General features: G+C 44.4%; 2 protein-coding genes, 1 long non-coding RNA gene and 1 pseudogene across 5 annotated transcripts; 3 read left to right on the top strand and 1 right to left on the bottom strand.

Annotated features, from left to right (window-relative positions):
• The first annotated feature begins 986 nt into the window (after window positions 1-986).
• On the top strand, window positions 987-5,043 carry LOC133495308 (sulfotransferase 1B1-like). Of its 3 annotated transcripts, none has more exons than XM_061809790.1 (8): window positions 987-1,126; window positions 1,194-1,382; window positions 1,466-1,594; window positions 2,377-2,474; window positions 2,560-2,686; window positions 3,754-3,848; window positions 3,990-4,170; window positions 4,396-5,043. In XM_061809790.1, the coding sequence occupies exons 2-8, from the start codon at window positions 1,196-1,198 to the stop codon at window positions 4,509-4,511; spliced, it is 933 nt and encodes a 310-aa protein (XP_061665774.1). In that variant the 5' UTR covers window positions 987-1,126; window positions 1,194-1,195; the 3' UTR covers window positions 4,512-5,043. The 3 variants fall into 3 exon arrangements, with proteins under 3 accessions (XP_061665774.1, XP_061665772.1, XP_061665773.1); XM_061809788.1 differs by having other exon boundaries at window positions 3,733-3,848; XM_061809789.1 differs by lacking the exon at window positions 987-1,126 and having other exon boundaries at window positions 1,187-1,382; window positions 3,733-3,848.
• LOC133495311 (uncharacterized) lies at window positions 1,843-19,561 on the bottom strand. The gene is made up of 3 exons (XR_009793541.1): window positions 19,372-19,561; window positions 3,168-3,342; window positions 1,843-2,438 (listed from the first exon to the last, which is right to left on the bottom strand). It is a non-coding gene; the product is annotated as an uncharacterized LOC133495311 (long non-coding RNA).
• Window positions 6,140-14,575, top strand: LOC133495988 (uncharacterized). Its single transcript, XM_061811098.1, has 14 exons — window positions 6,140-6,326; window positions 6,410-6,538; window positions 9,066-9,163; window positions 9,249-9,375; window positions 10,028-10,122; window positions 10,267-10,447; window positions 10,664-10,769; window positions 12,402-12,556; window positions 12,790-12,918; window positions 13,107-13,204; window positions 13,284-13,410; window positions 13,468-13,562; window positions 14,038-14,218; window positions 14,463-14,575. Exons 1-14 carry the CDS (start codon window positions 6,140-6,142, stop codon window positions 14,573-14,575), a joined length of 1,821 nt encoding a protein of 606 aa, XP_061667082.1.
• Window positions 16,467-19,374, top strand: LOC133495310 (sulfotransferase 1 family member D1-like; annotated as a pseudogene).
• Window positions 19,562-19,910: the final 349 nt, after the last annotated feature.

Here is a 19,910-nt window from a genome sequence, read left to right as displayed (position 1 = left end):
AAAGAGGTTTCAGTTCGTTGTACCCGAGTCCCTGAAGGCGGATGCCTTGTTCGATGTCCATGACCATGCTGGTCACCAGGGTCGGCTTCGCACGCTTTCACCGGCTCGTCAGCAGTTTTTCCTGGTGCAATATGGAGAAGGATGTTCACAATCATGTGAAATGCTGCCACAGATGTGGACTCGGGAAAACCCCAGAGACCCGCTGGAGAGCGTTAAGACCGCCGCCCCTCTGGAGCTTGTGTGCATTGATTTTTGGTTTGCTGAGGTTCTGGTGGTCACTGATCATTTCATCAGGCTTGCACATGCTTTTGCCTCCCAGGACCAGACTGCCAAGAAAGTAGTTCAGAAGTTATGGGATAACTTCTTTTGCATTCGTGGCTTTCCCCAGCGCCTGCACTCTGACCAGGGTGCAAACTTTGAAAGCGAAGCAATTGCTGAGCTTTTGCCGCTGTCTGGAGTGGGCAAGTCACACACTTCACCTTCCCATCCAATGGGGAACGGCAGCATGGGGAGGTTCAATCCCATCCTGGGCAACATGTTGAGGTCTGTGACTCTTTAACAACAGTGTCTGAATCTTGCGTGACAAAATACAACATTGTCTCTCTGCTCTTAAGACAAGAGTGGAATGTGGCTGGAGGGTCACCACGCTTTGCAATGATACCCAGGTTCTGATCACTATAATTACTATGATTTGGCCACACCGTTAAACACAGGACTGTGAACCGTGAGTCATTTGAATTCATTGTTCCTAAATCCACTGACACTTCCATTTCACTTGTAGAGTTACACGAGTGAGCATTGTTCTCTGGTTGTGGAGTTAACACAAGACCCTCCTTGTATTTTCCTCACATTACACAGGAAAGGGTTGATTAAAGTGTCAGGAGGAGGGATCTTCGAGTACAGCCGAGAGCTCCTTTTCACTTTGTTTATGTGGTTTTGGAACAGCCCACTGAGAGTTTTGTGGGTGTTGTACTCACGCGTCAGACTGGCTCGACAGCAAACCCACGTGAGTTCGCAGAAGCAAAGTCCAGATGTTAGTGGACCGGACGGGACGAGGACTTCCAGCTCAAGACCCTGGCCAATATTTGACAGAAGAGGAAAAAAGGGATTTCAGATAGAACAAAAGGTACTGGATTTTCTGCAGCAATTTTGAAGAAGGTTTTTTTTCTGTCCAATTGCATTATTTTTTCCAGCCATGTCAGAAGACGAAGAGTTGTCGTACAGCGCTGCCATCCAGGAGGCCAGCAAGTCCATCTGTCGCTTCCCTCTTATCCCAGTGAAAGGCATTCCTCTCATGAGCTACATCGCCAATAACTTTGACGCCATCTCAGCTTTCTGTCCCGACAGCTCGGACCTCCTCATCGCCACCTACCCCAAAGCGGGTCCGACAAAATGCACCGCCTCTCACCGCATTCAGATTACGGGATGATGTCATTTATTGTGTTCTTTCATTTTGGGGGTCTAGGGACAACGTGGACCCAGGAAATAGTTGATCTGCTTCTTCACAACGGCGATGCCGAGACCTGCAGACGAGCCCCCACGCCGGTCCGAAGTCCTTTCCTGGAGATTTGTAACCCACCACCCATCCCCACAGGTGTGATCTGAATATAGATTTGTGGACGTGTCACTGCAATCTGTTCTAAATTCACTGAAAACATTATTAGCTACTTCTGCAAAAACCAAGATGAAATCGACAGGACTGCATGACAACAAATTTATGTACACTTTCCATGGCAAGTTTCTCCAAACAGGATCTGACGAAAAACAGAACTTCTAGAGTGGGCGTTGTCTCTGGAGGGCAGCAGTGAACCTATCAACAAAACAATAAATGTATGACCCAAACAAAATTACTCCAACTGTGAAAAATTTGATGACTTATTTTAAACAGGTGTCAGTATGATCGAAGCTCAATGCAAACAAACTGAGCAGGCACCCAGAAGAGCAAGGAAGGAAATCTGTTGCGCGAATACCTCGTCCATTTCAATAAATGTCGGCGGCAGCCTCACATGCTCTCTGGCGCTTGTCGCGTTACTGGAGAAACCAGACTGGGAAATTCTCGCAGAAGCAAGGTGGGAAAGAGGAATTTCTCACAAGAGCGAGCACGTCTGCACCATTAAGCTGATGAACAGAAAATTCAGTTTGGTCAGCCTGTCCCTCGATGATCACGTTAACCGTGTCTGAATTTCTACCACATATGTTTTTGTTTTAAATCAAGTTACCTGTTCAAATGTAAATTACGGCCAGGAGGCCTTTCCTCGCTCACGGTAGCAACTTGTTGTCTCACACCGTCAAAGTGCAGCAGTCGAGATTCACAGTTTGTGTGACCTCGTGGTGAAAAGCTCTCCCGTACGCTACAGTAAATTATTTCATCGTCAGGCCTTGAGCTCCTGAGTAAAATGGCTCCTCCGAGAATCATTAAGACACATCTGCCATTCCAGCTGGTCCCCGCCGGATTTTGGGAAAAGAAGTGCAAAGTAAGTTGACGCATGCGCCGAGGGATTACTGTAATTTTAAAAATCAATAAATGAACTCTCATGAAATATTGTATTACGTGTACAGGCTATCTACATAGCCCGCAATGCTAAGGACAACGTGGTGAGCTACTACCACTTTGATCGCATGAATTTGACCCAACCGGAGCCTGGACCTTGGGAAGGCTACATCCACAAGTTCATGCACGGAGAATGTAAGTGGATCAGTGTCACGTGGACCAAGAAAATAATAAGAATAAAGCAAAATAAATCGAGAATTTGGGGGAGCTGGTGTTGTTTTACGAGGAAAAAAAAAGTCAAACATTTGTTTCACTGAATTCAAAACAACTCCCAGTGACATGCATGCACTCAAGCCCTACAACGAGGCGCTCCAAAGCGACCAGAAGGGAAGATGCATTTCTGGGGTGGAGGTAATTGGACCAAGTAACTGCTGATACAAAGGAAGGAACTCGAGTTTGTATTTAGTGAGGAATGGTGTACTCGTGCCAGCCCCCAAGTGCCAGCACCCCTTTTACTCAAACATGAAATGATGAATAATAAATTAACACTACAGTATATCTCTAAAACTACAAAGTTCTGTCTTTGTACATTTTCAGCAATTACCTCTAAACAGGAAACATGTATTTAGAAAAAAATCTCAGAATTTAATGAGAATGGATTGTAACTGTCACAAACCTCTGGTACGGGGGCGGACCCAAATGCAGGACTTCGAGGCAGAGGTATAATGTGGTTTATTCCAGAAACTGGGTCATACACGGTGTGGCAGTCCGACAAGGCAGTGGTACAGAAACGCTAGGCTAGGCGGGATCCAAAAGACATACAGCAAGGTCCGATGATTCTGGGGAAAACTCTACAGGACAGGATCAAACAAAAGGGCACAGAATCGCTGTGACTAGGGTTACTCTAACGTACGCGTAGAAGCGGAGAGTCTCACATGCAGTGAATGCAACTCACTAACAAAAAGCAAGGAACTGGCAACTGCCAGTGACAACAACTCCAACTTAAATGCCTGTTTAATTACAGTCCAAAAGTGAAACAGCTGCGACCGGTGAGAGATGTCACCGGCCAGAGCAGTGGCCTGGCCACGCCCCTCTTGGTAGTGGCCAAGCCTTGCTCATGACAGTGACTCTTGTACAAATATAAAGAGGAAGTAACTAATGTATGATAAACTGAATACATTACAACTATTTACCGTTAAGACGTATTTTCAGACCTAGTAGGTAGAATTGTTTGATTTCAGGCATACTAATGTGCTCTGCAGTGCCGTGGGGCTCCTGGTACGATCACGTGAAAGGTTATTGGGAGGAACGAGACAAGAGGAACATCCTGTACATTTTCTACGAAGACATGAAAGAGGTAGCGATTTATGCCATTATCCCTCCTTTGGTGCTGATGACTATTTTAACTGTTCAGTTGTGGAGAATGTATTTTTATCATACAGTAACTTACAAGTCACAAGAGGGATCTCTCTCTCTCTCTCTTTTTTTAACCATGGAGAATCCCAGACGTGAAGTGGAACGCATCATGAGGTACTTGGACTTGTCCCTCTCTGATGACATCATCACTCGCATCGTGGAGCTGACGAGCTTCACAGCAATGAAGGAGAACCCAATGGCCAACTACACTTGCATCCCCAAGAGCGTTTTCGATCAGTCCATCTCGGCCTTCATGAGAAAAGGTCCTTCAACCTCACGAGTCAAAAGTTCTCATACAGGATTCTGATAAATATTAATGAATCAGTGTTTCAGCCTTTGTGACTTCAACTATTTTGTGCCTTTACAAATCGTTCCTCTGACGCTTTAAATACTTTACAGAGACTGAAATGTTTTTCAAGGTGCAAGTCAGCAAAATTCAACAAACAAAAAAAAAACTGAGAGGCACACTTGTTATTCTTCTTTAACAGGAGAAGTGGGCGATTGGAAAAATCATTTTACACCTGAGCAGTCGGCAGAGTTTGATGCGGACTACGAGAGGCAAATGAAGCAAGCGGACATCCCGTTCAGAACGGAGTTCTACTAAGACTTGGTTGCGCCATTTCAACAGCTCCTACTTTATCTTGAGTTTGTTTCTGTATCAGGGCTGCAGGAAAGCTAACGGAACTTGCTACGCAGGAATGTGTTTTAAGAAATTATCATCAATCCACTTCTGGGTTGAAAAAAAAAAAAACAATCTACCGTAAAAGCTCGAAAAGAGATAAAGACGGCATGAGTCAGTCTCCATCTCTTCCTGGGGACCAGGTGTTTCTGGCGAACGAAGGTGTTAAAGGCAAATCCAAGCTCTCTGACAAATGGCAACCCGACGTCTTCACTGTTGTGGCAGCAAAACCGACCTTGCATGTCTACCGGGTTCAGGGATCGAGATGGAAATGAACGTGTTGTTCACCGGAACCTGTTTCTTCAGGTCAACTTCCTGCTCTTGGCTCCAACCTCGAATGTAAATCAATATCCCTGACTACATAATAAACAAAATAAAAGTTGCTTGTATTAGGGTTTGTTTAAGCAACAGGTTTCTTTAGCAAGTTCATTTTAATGTCATTGATAGTGCTGTACATATCCACATAAATTGCTCAAGGATGTCTTCTAAATTGGTTTACGGTCATTTGTGATACAAAAATATATCTTCCTCACTTTTGGGGTATTCCTGTTAGGTATATGATTCTTTAACAGTGTCTGAATCTTGCGTGACAAAATACAGCATTGTCCTTCTGCTCTTAAGATTAGGGTCACCACGTTTTGCAATGATACCCAGGCTCTGATCACGAGTTACTATGATTTGGCCACACCGTTAAACACGGGACAGTAAACCGTGGGTAATTTGAATTCATTGCTTCTAAATCCACTGACACTCCAATTTCACTTGTAGACTTACACTAGTGAACATTGTTCTCTTTGGTTGCAGGAGTTCCAGGTAACGACATGATATTCAAAGTGGCTTTATTCCAGAAACAGGTCAAAACCAGGTGTAGCACTCTGACAAGGCTGAGGCACAAAAACGCTAGACTATGGGGAGGATCCAAAAACATGGAACGAGGTCCGATGATTATAGAACAAACTAAGAACTTGACAATATATGGATAAACAAAAGGGCACAGATTCACTGTGACAAGGGTAGCTCCACACTAGACTTACTCTCAATAGTGGGGAATCCAACTTGCAGTAAACGCCAGGCAACGAACTGGCAAATGTCAGCGACGAATTCCAAACTTAAATGCCAAATCAATTAAGAGTGCCGAATGCGAAACAGCTGCGACAGGTGTCAGAGGTGGCTCCGCCCACAGGAGTGACCTGGCCACGCCCCCCCCACGGCAGCGGCCGGGCCTTGCTCATGACACTACTTGTCTTTTCCTAACATTACACAGGAAAGGGTTGATAAAAGTATCTGGAGGAGGGATCTTAAGAGTATAGCCGAGAGCTCCTCTTTACTTTGGTTATTTAGTTTTGCGACACGACACTGAGAATTTTGTGGGTTTTGTACTCACGTGTCAAAGATGCTCAACAGCAAACCCACGTGAGTTCGCAGAAGCAAAGTCCAGCTATCAGTGGACCGGACGGGACGAGGACATCCAGCTCAGGTGCAGGTGCAAAGGTACTGGATTTTCCGCAGCAATTTTGATTTTGATTTTTTTTTTTTTTTATTTTACTCCAGCCATGTCAGAGAACGAAGAGTTGTCGTACAGCGCTGCCATTCAGGAGGCCAGCAAGTCCATCTGTCGCTTCCCTCTTATCCCAGTGGAAGGCATTCCTCTCAGGAGCTCCATCGCCAATAACTTTGACGCCATCTCAGCTTTCTGTCCCGACAGCTCGGACCTCCTCATCGCCACCTACCCCAAAGCGGGTCCGACAAAATGCACCGCCTCTCACAGCGTTCAGATTACGGGATGATGTCATCCATTGTGTTCTTTCATTTTGGGGGTCTAGGGACAACGTGGACCCAGGAAATAGTTGACCTGCTTCTTCACAACGGCGATGCAGAGGCATGCAGACGAGCCCCCACGCCGGTCCGAAGTCCTTTCTTAGAGATTTGTTACCCACCACCAATCCCCTCAGGTGTGTTCTGAATATACATTTGGGGACGTGTCGCCGCACTCTGTTCTAAATTCACTGAAGACAGCACTAGCAACTTCTGCAAAAACAAAGGTGAAATCGATAGGTCTGCATGACAACCATTTACAGTGCACTTTCCATGGCAAGTTTCTCCAAACAGGTCTGACGAAAAACACAGAACTTCGAGAGCGGGCGTTGTGTCTGGAGGGCAGCAGTAAAACTCTGCATCAATAAAACATCAAATGTATGGCCCGGAAAAAATGACTCCAACTGAGAAAAGTTTGTTGACTTATTATAAACAGGTGTCAGGATGATGGAGTGCAAGCTATATGATATTTTTGCAAGGCAAAGTGCCACACCAATAGACGGCTTGTCTTTGCAATTCGCCATAGAAGGTCAACGCAAACAAAACTAACGGAGCAGGTGTGTCAGCACACGTAAGTAATGAAGGCAATACAGTGAAGAAAATAAGTATTTCAACACCCTGCTATATTGCAAGTTCTCCCACTTAGAAATCATGGAAGGGTCTGAAATTTTCATCGTCGGTGCATGTCCACTGTGAGAGAGAATCTAAAAAGAAAAATCCATAAATGACCATGTATGATTTTTTTGTTTAAACAATTTGTGTGATACAGCTGCAAATAAGTATTTGAACACCTGTCTATCAACTAGAATTCTGACCGTGACCTGTTAGTCGGCCTTTAAAAGTCCACCTCCACTCCATGAATGATCCTGAATCAGACGCACCCGTGTGAGGTCGTTAGCTGCATGAAGACACCTGTCCATCCCATACAATAAGTAAAACTCACACTTGTAACGCGGCCAAGACCAAAGAGCTGTCCAAAGACACCAGAGACAAAAATTGTACAACTCCACACGGCTGGAAAGGGCTACGAAGAAATGGCCAAGCAGCTTGGTGAAAAAAGGTCCACTGTTGGAGCAATCATTAGAAAATGGAAGAAGATAAACATGACGGTGAATCTCAATCGGAGTGGAGCCCAATGCAAGATATCACCTTGTGGGGTCTCAATGATCCTTAGGAAGGTGAGGAATCAGCCCAGGACTACACGACAGGACTTGGTCAATGACCTGAAAAGAGCTGGGACCACCGTTTCCAAGGTGACTGTTGGTAATACACTAAGACGTCACAGTTTGAAATCATGCATGGCACGTAATGTTCCCCCCCTTAAACCAGCACACGTCAAGGCCCGTCTTAAGTTTGCCAGTGACCAATTGGATGATACAGAGGAGTCATGGCAGAAGGTTTAGTGTTCAGATGAGACCAAAATGGAACTTTTTGCTCATAATTCCACTAGCCGTGTTTGGAGGAAGACGAATGATGAGTTCCATCCCAAGAACACCATCCCTACTGTGAAGCACGGGGGGGTGGTAGCATCATGCTTTGCGGGTGTTTTTATGCACATGGGACAGGGCAACCATCGCCATGTATTGTGAGATTTTGGGGAACAACCTCTTTCCCTCAGTCAGAGCATTGAAGATGGGTCGTGGCTCGGTTTTTCAACATGACAATGACCCGAAGCACACAGCCAGGAAAACCAAGGAGTGGCTCTGTAAGAAGCATATCAAGGTTCTGGCATCGCCTAGCCAGTCTCCAGACCTAAACCCAATAGAAAATCTTTGGAAGGAGCTGAAACTCTGTGTATCTCAGCAACAGCCCAGAAACCTGGCTGATCTCGAGAAGATCTGTGTGGAGGAGTGGGCCAAAATCCCTCCTGCAGTGTATGCAAACCTGGTGAACAATGACGGGAAACGTTTGACCTATTTAATTGCAAACAAAGACAATTATACCAAATATTAACATTGGTTTTCTCAGCTGTTCAAATACTTATTTGCAGCTGTATCACAAATAAATTAACAACAACAACAAAAAAAATCATACATTGTGATTTCTGGATTTTTCTTTTCAGATTATCTCTCTCACGGCAGACATGCACCGACAATGAAAATTTCAGACCGCTCAGTGATTTCCAAGTGGGTGGGAGAAGTTGCGGAATAGTAGGGTGTTCAAATACTTATTTTCTTCACTGTATGTTGCACTAATACCTCGTCCATTTCAATAAATGTAGGGGGCAGCATTACCTGCGATTCTCTGGCGCTTCTCACGTTACTGGAGAATCCAAACTGGCAAATTCTCACATGGCAGAGGAAGCTGAGATTGTGAGAAACGAGGTGGGAAAAGTGGAATTTCTCACAAGAGCGAGCACGTCTGTGCCATTAAGCCGAGGAACAGAAAAGTCAGTCAGTCGCTGTGTCTGAATTTCTAGCACATCAGTTTTTTTTAAAAAATGAAGAGAACAATTTACCTGTTGAAATGTAAATTATGGCCGGGATGCCTTTCCTCACTCACGGTAGCAACTTGTCGGCTCGCACGTCACACGATCAAAGTGGAGCAGTCGAGAAGAAGGCTAAAAATCATTATTCAAGTCTTTTCTGAATCTGGAGTCACAGTTTGTGCGACGTCGTGGTGAAAAGCTCTCCCGTACCCTACATTATATTATTTTATCCTCAGGCCTTGAGCTCCTGAGTAAAATGGCTCCTCCGAGAATCATTAAGACACATCTGCCATTCCAGCTGGTCCCCGCCGGATTTTGGGAAAAGAAGTGCAAAGTAAGTTGACGCATGCGCCGAGGGATTACTATACAAATAAAACATTAATAATGAGCGCTCATTAAATATTGCATCACGTGTACAGGCTATCTACGTAGCGCGCAACGCTAAGGACAACGTGGTGAGCTACTACCATTTTGATCGCATGAACATGACCCAACCTGAGCCTGGACCTTGGGAGGGCTACATCCACAAGTTCATGCGCGGAGACTGTAAGTGGATCAGTGTCACGTGGACCAAGAAAATAAAAAGGATAAACCAAAACAAATCGAGAATTCGGGGAGCTGGTGTTATTTTATGAGGAAAAAAAAAAAAGTCAGACATTTGTCTCACTGAATTGGAAACAACTCCCTGTGACATGCATGCACTCAAGGCCTACAACGAGGCGCTCTAAAGCGACGCCAAGAGAAGATACATTTTCGGGGTGGCGGCCGAGTAAGCAAGCTGCCTGCATGTCGGAATTGCACCAAGCAACTGCTGATACAAAGGAAGGCACTGGAGTTTGTATTCAGTGGGGAAGGGCGTACTCGTGGCAGACCCCCAAGTGCGTCACCGGCACACCTTTTTTGCCCAAACATGAAATGATGAAGGGTTAGGTTAGATTAGATAGATACATTGGAAAAAAAATCTCACAGCACACCCCTAAACTAAAATGTTAATGTGCAGTATACTGAAATAAGTATGATCCTCTCACAACTGACTCTCAAATTTGTGAAATCTGGGCCTTTTTACGCTAAACACAAACTTCTTATTTTGTTGTATGAATGGTAACAGGTGACTTGTACTAGTGGAAGAGCATAAGATGTATTTTCAGACCTCGTCGGTCGAACTGTTTAACTTCACGGGTACTGATGTGCTCGGCAGTGCCGTGGGGCTCCTGGTACGATCACGTGAAAGGTTACTGGGAGGAACGAGACAAGAGGAACATCCTGTACATTTTCTACGAAGACATGAAAGAGGTAGCGATTTATGCTATCATAATCCTGTCGTGTTGATGACTATTTTAACTGTTCAGTCGTGGGGAATGTATTCTTATAAATAATACAGTGACTTACAAGTCACAAGAGGGATCTCTCTCTCCCTCTCTTTTTTTAACCATGGAGAATCCCAGACGTGAAGTGGAACGCATCATGAGGTACTTGGACTTGTCCCTCTCTGATGACATCATCACTCGCATCGTGGAGCTGACGAGCTTCACAGCAATGAAGGAGAACCCAATGGCCAACTACACTTGCGTCCCCACTCGCGTCTACGACCGGTCCATCTCGGCCTTCATGAGAAAAGGTCCTTCAACCTCACGAGTCAAAAGTTCTCATACAGGATTCTGATAAATATTAATGAATCAGTGTTTCAACTATTTTGTGCCTTGACAAATTCCTCCTTTTTTAACGCCTTTAAATACTTCCCAGGGACTGAAATGTTTTCCAAGGTGCAAGTCAGCATAATTTAACAAAAAAACTGAGAGGCACACCTGTTCTTCTTCTTCTTCTTCCTTAACAGGAGAAGTGGGCGATTGGAAAAATCATTTCACACCTGAGCAGTCGGCAGAGTTTGATGCGGACTACCAGAGGCAAATGAAGCAAGCGGACATCCCGTTCAGAACGGAGTTCTGAAACCAAACTAAACTTGCTATACTTGAACGTGTTTTGAAAAATTCATATCAAATCCACTTCGGGGTTCAAGAGAAATCTATCATAAAAGCTGGAAAAGAGATAAAGATGGCATGTAGAAAATATAACAAGAGAAGAGACATTACAATACCACTGCTGGTCCTACTTTTTATAAAGTTCCTCAATTTATAGCATCATTGCGGCAAACACGGGATTATTACACAGTTATGTAGTCAGAAATTATGCAATACGGTATTTTATGGAGTAAATGCATGCAATCTACTTTGACTCTCACAATATTGACCCAACCTCATGAAAGCCGCGGTTAACTAAACAAATGTGGTCACACCCACAGTTTGAATAATTTCGGGAAATTCAAACAATTCAAAGTCAAAAGAATGTTGACTTAGGTATGGTAATAGACGTCTTCCTAGCTTTGCTTCTGCTTTCAATCAACCCAGCCAGATATTTTAACTTGAATTAATTTATAGCTTTTGCACTCACATTCACGCAATTCAGTCTTCGATGACACTACCATGCACTTTTTGGGAGGATGGGAATGCCACAGAACCCAGAACAAATCCACGTAACCGCGACAAGAACATGCCACCTCCACTTCGGAAGTGCAGAGCCAAAGAGGAAACCTGAGAGCTGTTCGCAACCGCGCCGGTATTGTGCTGCCTTTATTTGGGATTATAAGAATGGGATGGATTGAATTGCTCATGAGGGGGGGGGGGGGGGGGAAGAGAAACCTTTCTGCTCTGGTTCAGGTGCTCATTATCAAAGAAGCTTTCCTCATGCATGGTTTTGTGCAACACAATTTGCTCGAGGTTGAGTGTCGGACCTGAAACGTTCAACAGGATTCGTGTCGAGGTTGTAAATGATTAAATTACAACACACACTGGACGACTTGGCATGTTTTCGGCAGACCCGGTTGCTTAAAATCATGAATTTAAAAAGTCACATCAACTGCATGGTTGGAAAATCGGTTGAAAAGAAATAAATACATGGCTATCTACTGCCTGATCAATTGTATTTATTTAAGCTATTAGAATGTAATATGAATCACATCTTGTTCCTGAATCCCATCCGGAATGCAATTAACTGCTGGGATCAGAATAAACTCAATTTTGGGAAAAGGTCAAAGTTATCCCAGTCTTATTAAAAGGTTTGGAACGCCACAAACTAAACTAATTCTTTCATCCAGACCAAGACCAGGATTGGATTACCAGATCTAAACTGACTTCAAATCCGATTTGGGTTTTGAACTCCCATCTTCAAGAATTTATCCAATCCATTCCGCAAAATCTGATCCGATTAGCAATGCACCACTGAGCCCCCAGGGTAAGTTTTGAGGGTCAGGGACAAAGAAGTTCGGGTGATAGGGAGTTAGGTTAGGACTAAAAAAAAAGACAAAACAGTCAAAGCCACCTTGCAAAGATAAGAAGCACCTTTCGGCTTTTCCTGATTACATTTTGGGTGTGCCACTGTTGGAACTGCCCCACTGACGCTTCTTTGGTTTTAAAATAAAACCGCAGGAGCTGCAAGGCAAATATTCATATCTTACAAAACCAAGGATATATAAATTCAACAAAGGAGCAAGGACTCCGTGCACACAACGTTTGACTTGTCATGTCAGACAAGCAGACTGTCATCCCTCGCTCCCTCTTGGTCCCCATAGAAGGGATTCTTCTTGAGGACCACATCGCCGAAGGCTTAGAAGCCGTGTCTGCCTTCAGTCCTCATCCGTCAGACCTCCTCGTCGTGGCCTACCCGAAATCAGGTTTGATTTTGTGCACCTTGTGCAATGTTTGGGGTTCAATGTGTCATCTAGCTGCTAATAATGAAGGCTGACACGGTTGGTATGTAGCGACAGTCGTGGGTTTCAATCTCATCTCCGACCTTCCTGGATGATGTTCTCCTTGAGCTGTTTTCTGGAGGTACTCCAGTTTCCCGTGACCTTCATGAGGACAAGCATTTTAACTCGTGTTCTCGTACGTACATTTGGGTGATCAGGCTCAACATGGACTCTGGAGATAATTGACCTGCTTCTTCATAACGGCGACGTTGAGAGCTGCAGACGAGCTCCGATAACGGTCCGCACGACTTTCCTCGAGTCTACCGTTCGACTACGCAGCAAATCAGGTGAGCAGACGTCAACTGCGTCGCAGTAGATTGTACGGTTTAAAAATAAATAACAAATAAAGAGTTCAAAAGAATATTTAATGGAACGTTTTATTGCATAACGAGTGAGGGACTGTGGTTGTCTTAGCCGTCTCTGCCATAAGCAACGATGACGAGGATATTGGGATTTATTTGCTGTAAATCACCAGGTCTTGATCAACTGAAGGAACTGGATCCCCCAAGAGTCATTAAGACACACCTCCCATTTCAGCTGATTCCAGTCGGGTTTCGGGAAAAGAAGTGTAAAGTAAGTCGATGCGGCCGAGCACCTGCACGGATGACGACTCAGACCCGCCCCTTATCTAATCACGTGGCGTGTTTTAAAGACCATCTACGTCGCACGCAATCCTAAGGACACGCTGGTGAGCTTCTACTACTTTCATCACATGAATAAGACTTGTCCTGAGCCTGGAACGTGGGATGACTTCGTCCGCAAGTTCATGCGCGATGAGCGTAAGTACGAGCGTCCTGAGCGATATTCGACCACGTCAGTGACTTTTGTCTCTGCAGTGCCGTGGGGCTCCTGGTACGATCACGTGAAAGGTTTCTGGGAGGAACGGCACAAGAGGAACATCCTTTACCTCTTCTACGAAGACATGAAAGAGGTAGGTGAGGTAGATTTGCCTCCCCCAAGTCCTTTATCCTCACTACCTATCCGTGATTATGTACGATTGCGCAAATGTTAGCTTTCGCGCAGTATTTCCGCATAAATTGGGAGATTAGGCAAAATCAGGGCTTTAGATGCAAGGATGTCGGCAGTTGTCAATGTGAACTTCGGTTCTGGGCCTCGCTCGTGGGTCTTGCCCGTTTGTGGACGATGGTGCACTCTTGACAGGACCGGTCAGTGAGCTTCTTGGGCTCGAGTTGAGTTTGTGGAAGTGCAATTCCAGTGGTCCCGTGGTTTGAATCTTCGGGGGTGTTGAATGGGATGTTCTGCCTCTTATGATCACAGAGGACCTGAGTCAGGATTTGTGTCCCACGCTATTGCCCATTAGGGGCTTCAGATTCAGAATACAAGCCTTGACATAAGCAACAACCTTTTGGCCATATTTTTTCCCCCCTTTTTGTCCCCCTGCCTAGAATCCTCGGCGTGAAGTGGAGCGAATCATGAAGTTCCTGGACTTGTCGCTGTCTGATGATGTCATCAGCCGCATTGTGGAGCTGACGACCTTCAAGAACATGAAGGAGAATCCAATGGCCAACTATACCTTCCTTCCCAATGAGATTTATGATCAGTCCGTCTCCAAATTCATTAGAAAAGGTCATTCAACTTTTATTTAATCACCAGAAAGCAATTGCTGTATGCAGCGTATACGTCCAAAAATGTCCGAAGCAGGGGTGGGGATCCTTTCCCTATCAGGGGAAATTTCAGACCCGGGTTTCCCCACCCCACAATGACAGCACTTAGGTTTTAGTCGTGTTTTTCCATATTTGTCAGGAGAGTGTAAAAAAAAAACAACAAAAAAAAAAACTGGTGTCTCTTCCGTTTGCTTGGTTCACAACAGGAGAAGTCGGTGATTGGAAAAATCATTTCACGGCTGAGCAGGCAGCGGAGTTTGACGAGGATTACAAGAAGAAAATGAAGCAAGTCAACATACCCTTCAAAACAGAGTTCTAACAAGCTTTGCAGTGTTTCAATCATGTTTAATTTGCCTTGTTTCAATCACAAAACCTTCTCGAGGTCGACTGTCAGACCTGAAACATCCAACAGAATTCACGACGTGATACCGATGAATGTCAGTTCGAAACGATACGCCCGGATAAATCACAGTGGTCACGGTACAACGTGTTCCGGATTTCCTGTTGGTTAGAAAACAACGTAACGTATTAAAAGTTTTCCAGATGTCCTTTGGTCACGCTTTTAATTATTTAACCTAGTTAAGTACTGAGGTATGTTTTGGGGTCACGAAAGGAGGAAAAGCAAAAGTAATTATTTTAATACATCAAGTCAGCTGAGTTTGACGAGGACTCGGAGAGGAAAATGAAGCAAGTCAGCTTAGTGTTCAGAACACAGCTCTCACACGCTTGGCACGGTTTCAATTGCATCTGTTTAGGTTGAATTATTTCTCTGTTTGCTTCTTAGAAGCGCAGCGTAACGTCACAGCAAGATAAAATTCTGTTTGTTTAGCAGTTGCGAGAACGCGAGCTAAACAGGCTACGTGGGAACGTGTTGCAAAGTTTTCTTGTCAAAGCAACTTCCGGGTACGTTAAACCGACAAACAAACTAAATAACTAGTTAGATCAATATCAAGTCTGCGTGGTGGAGTTCCGGGTATCTACGTTGCCCCGTCCACCTGGGTCGGATCCACCTGGGCAAATCCGACTTATTTTACCCCGCACCCTGAAATGTACTATGCAAATATGAAAATGCGCTACAGATTTTTCCCAGAGGTTTGTGTTTTGTGGGTAATCGATTATTTTCCCAGAGGTCAGGCATGAGTACAGCTGTGGATGTTCCCATGCTTAGGACTCTAAAAGATCTGCGCAACTAACTTTACTGGCACGGCAAGTTCTGTTACAGGACGGCAGTGGCCTCCAGAGGACCTAAGAGATAGTGCGTTTTCCCTCTGCTTTATGTTTAGAATTGAACTGGCGACCAGTTCACCGTCGTGAAGTCTCCCTTTCGCCCGAAGTTAGCTGGAATAGACTGCAGCACTCCCAAAACCCTTGAGAGGATAAAGCGCCTCAGAAAATGGATGAATGGATAAACTGATGTGATCAACCAAGGGGGTGGAACCCATTTCCAGAAAAAAGAAAAAAATATGATACAACAATCTAGCAAATGTTTGACACATTTTAAGAACATGTTTGGCTTTTTAATGTTTTCTCGATTTTTTTCCGTCCCAAATGGAAGACACTGATTGGGACCACCCACGCAGTCAGCAGAGTTTGATGAGAAGCAAATCAAGAAAGTCAACATACCGTTTGTAATACAGTTCTAACAGGCTACGCAGCATTTCACTGGCTTCAACTTAGTTCGAACTATTTTACTAGTTACAAATGTAGCATAATGTCATGCTAAAAAAAAAAATATATATATATATATTCTTTGGCAGCGGCAGGGAAGCTAGCTCAAGATGATACAAAGAAAGGTAAGGTACTGCAAAGGTTTATTGTCGAAGCAACTTGTAAGCACTGTTTGACATATCTTAAGAAAGCCAGTCAAAAGAAGTACGGTTAACAGATTTCATAGTGATGCAGCCGATCTCGTCAAAGCCGTTATCCATTTGGACTGGGACTCCCGAACAAAATGCGGGTTTAGGATTAAGGACTGTATTGGGTAAATTATGGGAAGGAAATTAGATTAGACTCAAAAAGCCAGCTACCTTGCAAAGACAAAAAGCAACTTTAGGGTTTCTTCTGATAAAGTTTTAGGCGTGGTGCTTTTTGACACAGCAAGAGCTGCAAGGCAAATACTCGGATTGTGCAGGACCGAATCTTACAGAGAAGAAAGGACTGTATACGGAACCATACTGAAGTGCAGAAGTCAAGACATTTTGACTTCAGTCATGTCAGAGAACCAAACTGTCATCCGTCGCCGCGTGACTGTCCAAGTTCAAGGGGTTCCTCTTCCGGACCACGCTGCCGAAGACTTTGACGCCATCTCAGGTTTCATTCCTCATCCGTCTGACCTCCTCATCGCCTCCTACCCTAAATCAGGTTTGACCGCTTCCATGCTTCTTCTTGTGGTTTTTGTACAAACCCTAGTGGATCATATGCACGGCGACATATTACTTATTTCTGCTTGGAAAGATTAGGCAGCGCGCGGGTTCTTGGTGTCCATCTGGTTCAAGTTACCGGGGCGCCATCTGACGTTAAGTTGAAATTGAACTTAATTGGAAATTTTTCCAGTTTGGAGAATCTTACGGCTCAAGGTGTTATTCAGATTTAGAGTGTTGAGGCATTTTCGTCGTCGCGGTTGCTTGTCTGGTCTTAGGAGGTGTACTAAAAATTTAATTCTTATGTTCTCGTACTTTTGGGTGACGAGGGACGACATGGACCCAGGAGTTAATTGACCTTCTTCTTCATAATGGAGATGCTGAAGCCTGCAAACGAGCCCCAATAACGCTCCGCGTTCCTTTCCTCGAGGGTTCTACTCGACTGGGCAGTCCGTCAGCTGTGTGGAGCCCAATTGGATTGGACTTGGTTGAGCAAGTATTCCAAGTAAGGTGTCCATTGAGTGTGGGACAAAGGCTGAATAAACATTGGGAGAAGGGTGGGGGTGGGAGGGGAGATCGGGATCAAATGCTGGCCGGTACCTAGTGGAACAAATTCTTTGAATTCAGAAAATGAGGAAAAGAAAATTATAATCGACCAATTAATTGATTAATAATTCAGATGTATTTGCTGTAAATAATCAGGTCTTGATCTCCTGAAGAGAATGGATCCCCCAAGAGTCATTATGACACATCTCCCGTTTCAGCTGGTTCCTGCCAGGTTTTGGGAAAACAGATGCAAAGTAAGTTGACTCGTGCCAAGACAAGACAAGCAGGGATGAGGACTCAGAGCTACACCTCATTTAATAACGTGACATGTTTTCAAGATCATCTATGTTGCGCGCAATGCTAAGGACACCCCGGTGAGCTTTTACCATTTTCATCACATGGACATGACCAGTCCTGAGCCAGGACCCTGGGCGGCCTTCGTCCATAAGTTCATGCGTGGAGAATGTAGGTTCAAGTGTCACAAAGACTATTTGACCATTTCAGTGACTTCCTGAATCTTGTCTGCGCAGTGCAATGGGGTTCCTGGTACGATCACGTGAAAGGTTTCTGGGAGGAACGAGAAAAGAGGAACATCCTTTACCTCTTCTATGAAAACATGAAAGAGGTAGCGATTCAAGACCGGATTTAAAAAAATAACAACTCGATATTCTGTATTTCCACATGGCTTTGCGGTAAGGGTATGCTTTCAGGGAAGGAAGAACCCATTGTCACTGTGACCTTCCACTCTGGTCCGTACCAAGGGTCTTGTTCCAGGGAATGGTAGTGCCAGGTGGGGTCCACCTTTCCTGTGACCTTAGCCTGAACCTGTGCACTCTGACTCGAACGGTCAGTGGGCTTCCTGGGCTCCAGATGGGTTTGTGGTTCTGCAGGTCCAGTGGTTCTGTGGGTCCTATGTCTTGGGTAATAGACTGGGAAGTTGAGCCACAGCTGATATCGCGGCTCAATTGGGCCTCGCTGGTAGTTTATATTCGCAAACGATCCCCCCCCCCAGAAGAACGGATATTTTTAGTGACGGAATCAGTTTATGAAATGATTCGCTCTTTTTGCTTGGAGGCCGCCCGCATGCGTGAAGCGAGCGAGTCGCCTGGAGCGGAAAGAACTGTTGAAGACACTCATTTCTAAATATTTGGCAAATAAGCAAAGAGCAGCCAGCATGCATGCGGGGGCGAGATTGATTTGCGACTTGACTTATTTGAAATATGTATACGACCTTTGCGGCCGCCTTCTGCAAGGAGGAATGACACATTTTTACAAAACAAGCCTACATAAATTTATCCAACCTATTGTCCCTCATCTATTGTATTAAAAAAAAAAAAGGATCCAGACTTTGAATATTTACGGCAGTTACGCTGTAGGCTTGCTTGTGAGGCAAGCAAGAATATGGATTAGAATTATTACCTCGGCTTCTAATGTTGCTACCAAAGGCTCAAGCAGGTTTATACCATAAAAGTGTGTGGATCTTCAAATTCTATTGAAAAGCATCATAAAAAAAATACCTCAAATAACTGACGCAAGTTCTATCTTTCCTTTTTGTTCCCCTGCCCAGAATCCTCGGCGTGAAGCGAACCGAATCATGAGGTACCCAGACTTTTTTTCGCTCTCTGACAACGTCATCAGCCACATTGTGGAGCTGACGAGTTTCAAAAGCATGAAGATGAACCCAATGGCCAACTACACCTTCGTTCCCAAAATGATTTTCGACCAGTCCGTCTCCAGCTTCATGAGAAAAGGTCACTCAACACTAGTCAAGTTCTGTTAGATGACACCAGTGGCCTCTGGAGGTTTTGGGACTTACTGCATTTCCCTCTGGTTTGAGCTGATTTTGTCAAACGAGGGAAGGGAACCATTTTCCACCCATAAATCGATGAGTAATGTTAATTATGTTATGTAAAATCGTGAGTCAGGATTAGGGTTTGTAATGTTTTTCTAAACGCACGCTAGTGTATTTTAACAAAAGATCTATTCTGTTCCCGACAGGAGAAGTTGGTGATTGGAAAAATCATTTTACCCCAGAGCAGTTCGCAGAGTTTGAAGAGGACTACGAAAAGAAAATGAAGCAAGTCGACATTCCCTTCAGTAGAAAGTTTTAGCAGGCGCGCGCTAAGAGGTTGTGCTTAACCTAGCTAAAATTGCTACACGGGAACATGTTGCAAAGGTTATTTACCTTTCGGATCAAAGAGAAATCTACCATAACAGATTCCCGATGACATTACTACAGTCCCAGCACTCCCTTGTCCGCCATTTTGTGCGCCACTACTGGCAATTGGATACCGACCTGGTTCAAATGTGTTCACTCATTCAAAAAGCTATACAAAAACGTGTTTGTACCTGGGTTTAAAAAAAACAACAAAACAAAACAAAAAAAAAAAACACACACACAAAACAGCTATTTTACGAACGATACGTTACGTGGCGGGAGTTTTTGTCCTACACTCTGATTGGTTCAATTTACTGTCTGTATTATACATGAACCAATCGGTCACCCTTTCTAAATAGTGGGCCGGACCCAGGCCGCATTTTGGATTATATTACGTTAGACTGACTGACTGGATAGATAGATAGATAGATGGATAGATAGATGGATAGATAGATGGATAGATAGATGGATAGATAGATGGATAGATAGATGGATAGATAGATGGATAGATAGATGGATAGATAGATGGATAGATAGATGGATAGATAGATGGATAGATAGATGGATAGATAGATGGATAGATAGATGGA

Source organism: Syngnathoides biaculeatus, chromosome 22 (assembly GCF_019802595.1).
Source record: "Syngnathoides biaculeatus isolate LvHL_M chromosome 22, ASM1980259v1, whole genome shotgun sequence".
Classification (NCBI taxonomy): Eukaryota; Metazoa; Chordata; class Actinopteri; order Syngnathiformes; family Syngnathidae; genus Syngnathoides; species Syngnathoides biaculeatus.
Note: the sequence above shows the minus strand (reverse complement) of the source record. Positions and strands in the feature narration are given on the sequence as shown.

Bases quoted from the DNA above. Each gene is read 5' to 3' on its own strand.
- LOC133495988 (XM_061811098.1), top strand. From the start codon at position 6,140: ATGTCAGAGAACGAAGAGTTGTCGTACAGCGCTGCCATTCAGGAGGCC. The intron at 6,327-6,409 runs GTCCGACAAAAT...TTGGGGGTCTAG, and splicing joins CGCCACCTACCCCAAAGCGG to GGACAACGTGGACCCAGGAA. The intron at 13,411-13,467 runs GTAAGTACGAGC...TTGTCTCTGCAG, and splicing joins CAAGTTCATGCGCGATGAGC to TGCCGTGGGGCTCCTGGTAC.
- LOC133495308 (XM_061809788.1), top strand. From the start codon at position 1,196: ATGTCAGAAGACGAAGAGTTGTCGTACAGCGCTGCCATCCAGGAGGCC. The intron at 1,383-1,465 runs GTCCGACAAAAT...TTGGGGGTCTAG, and splicing joins CGCCACCTACCCCAAAGCGG to GGACAACGTGGACCCAGGAA. The intron at 3,849-3,989 runs GTAGCGATTTAT...TTAACCATGGAG, and splicing joins TCTACGAAGACATGAAAGAG to AATCCCAGACGTGAAGTGGA.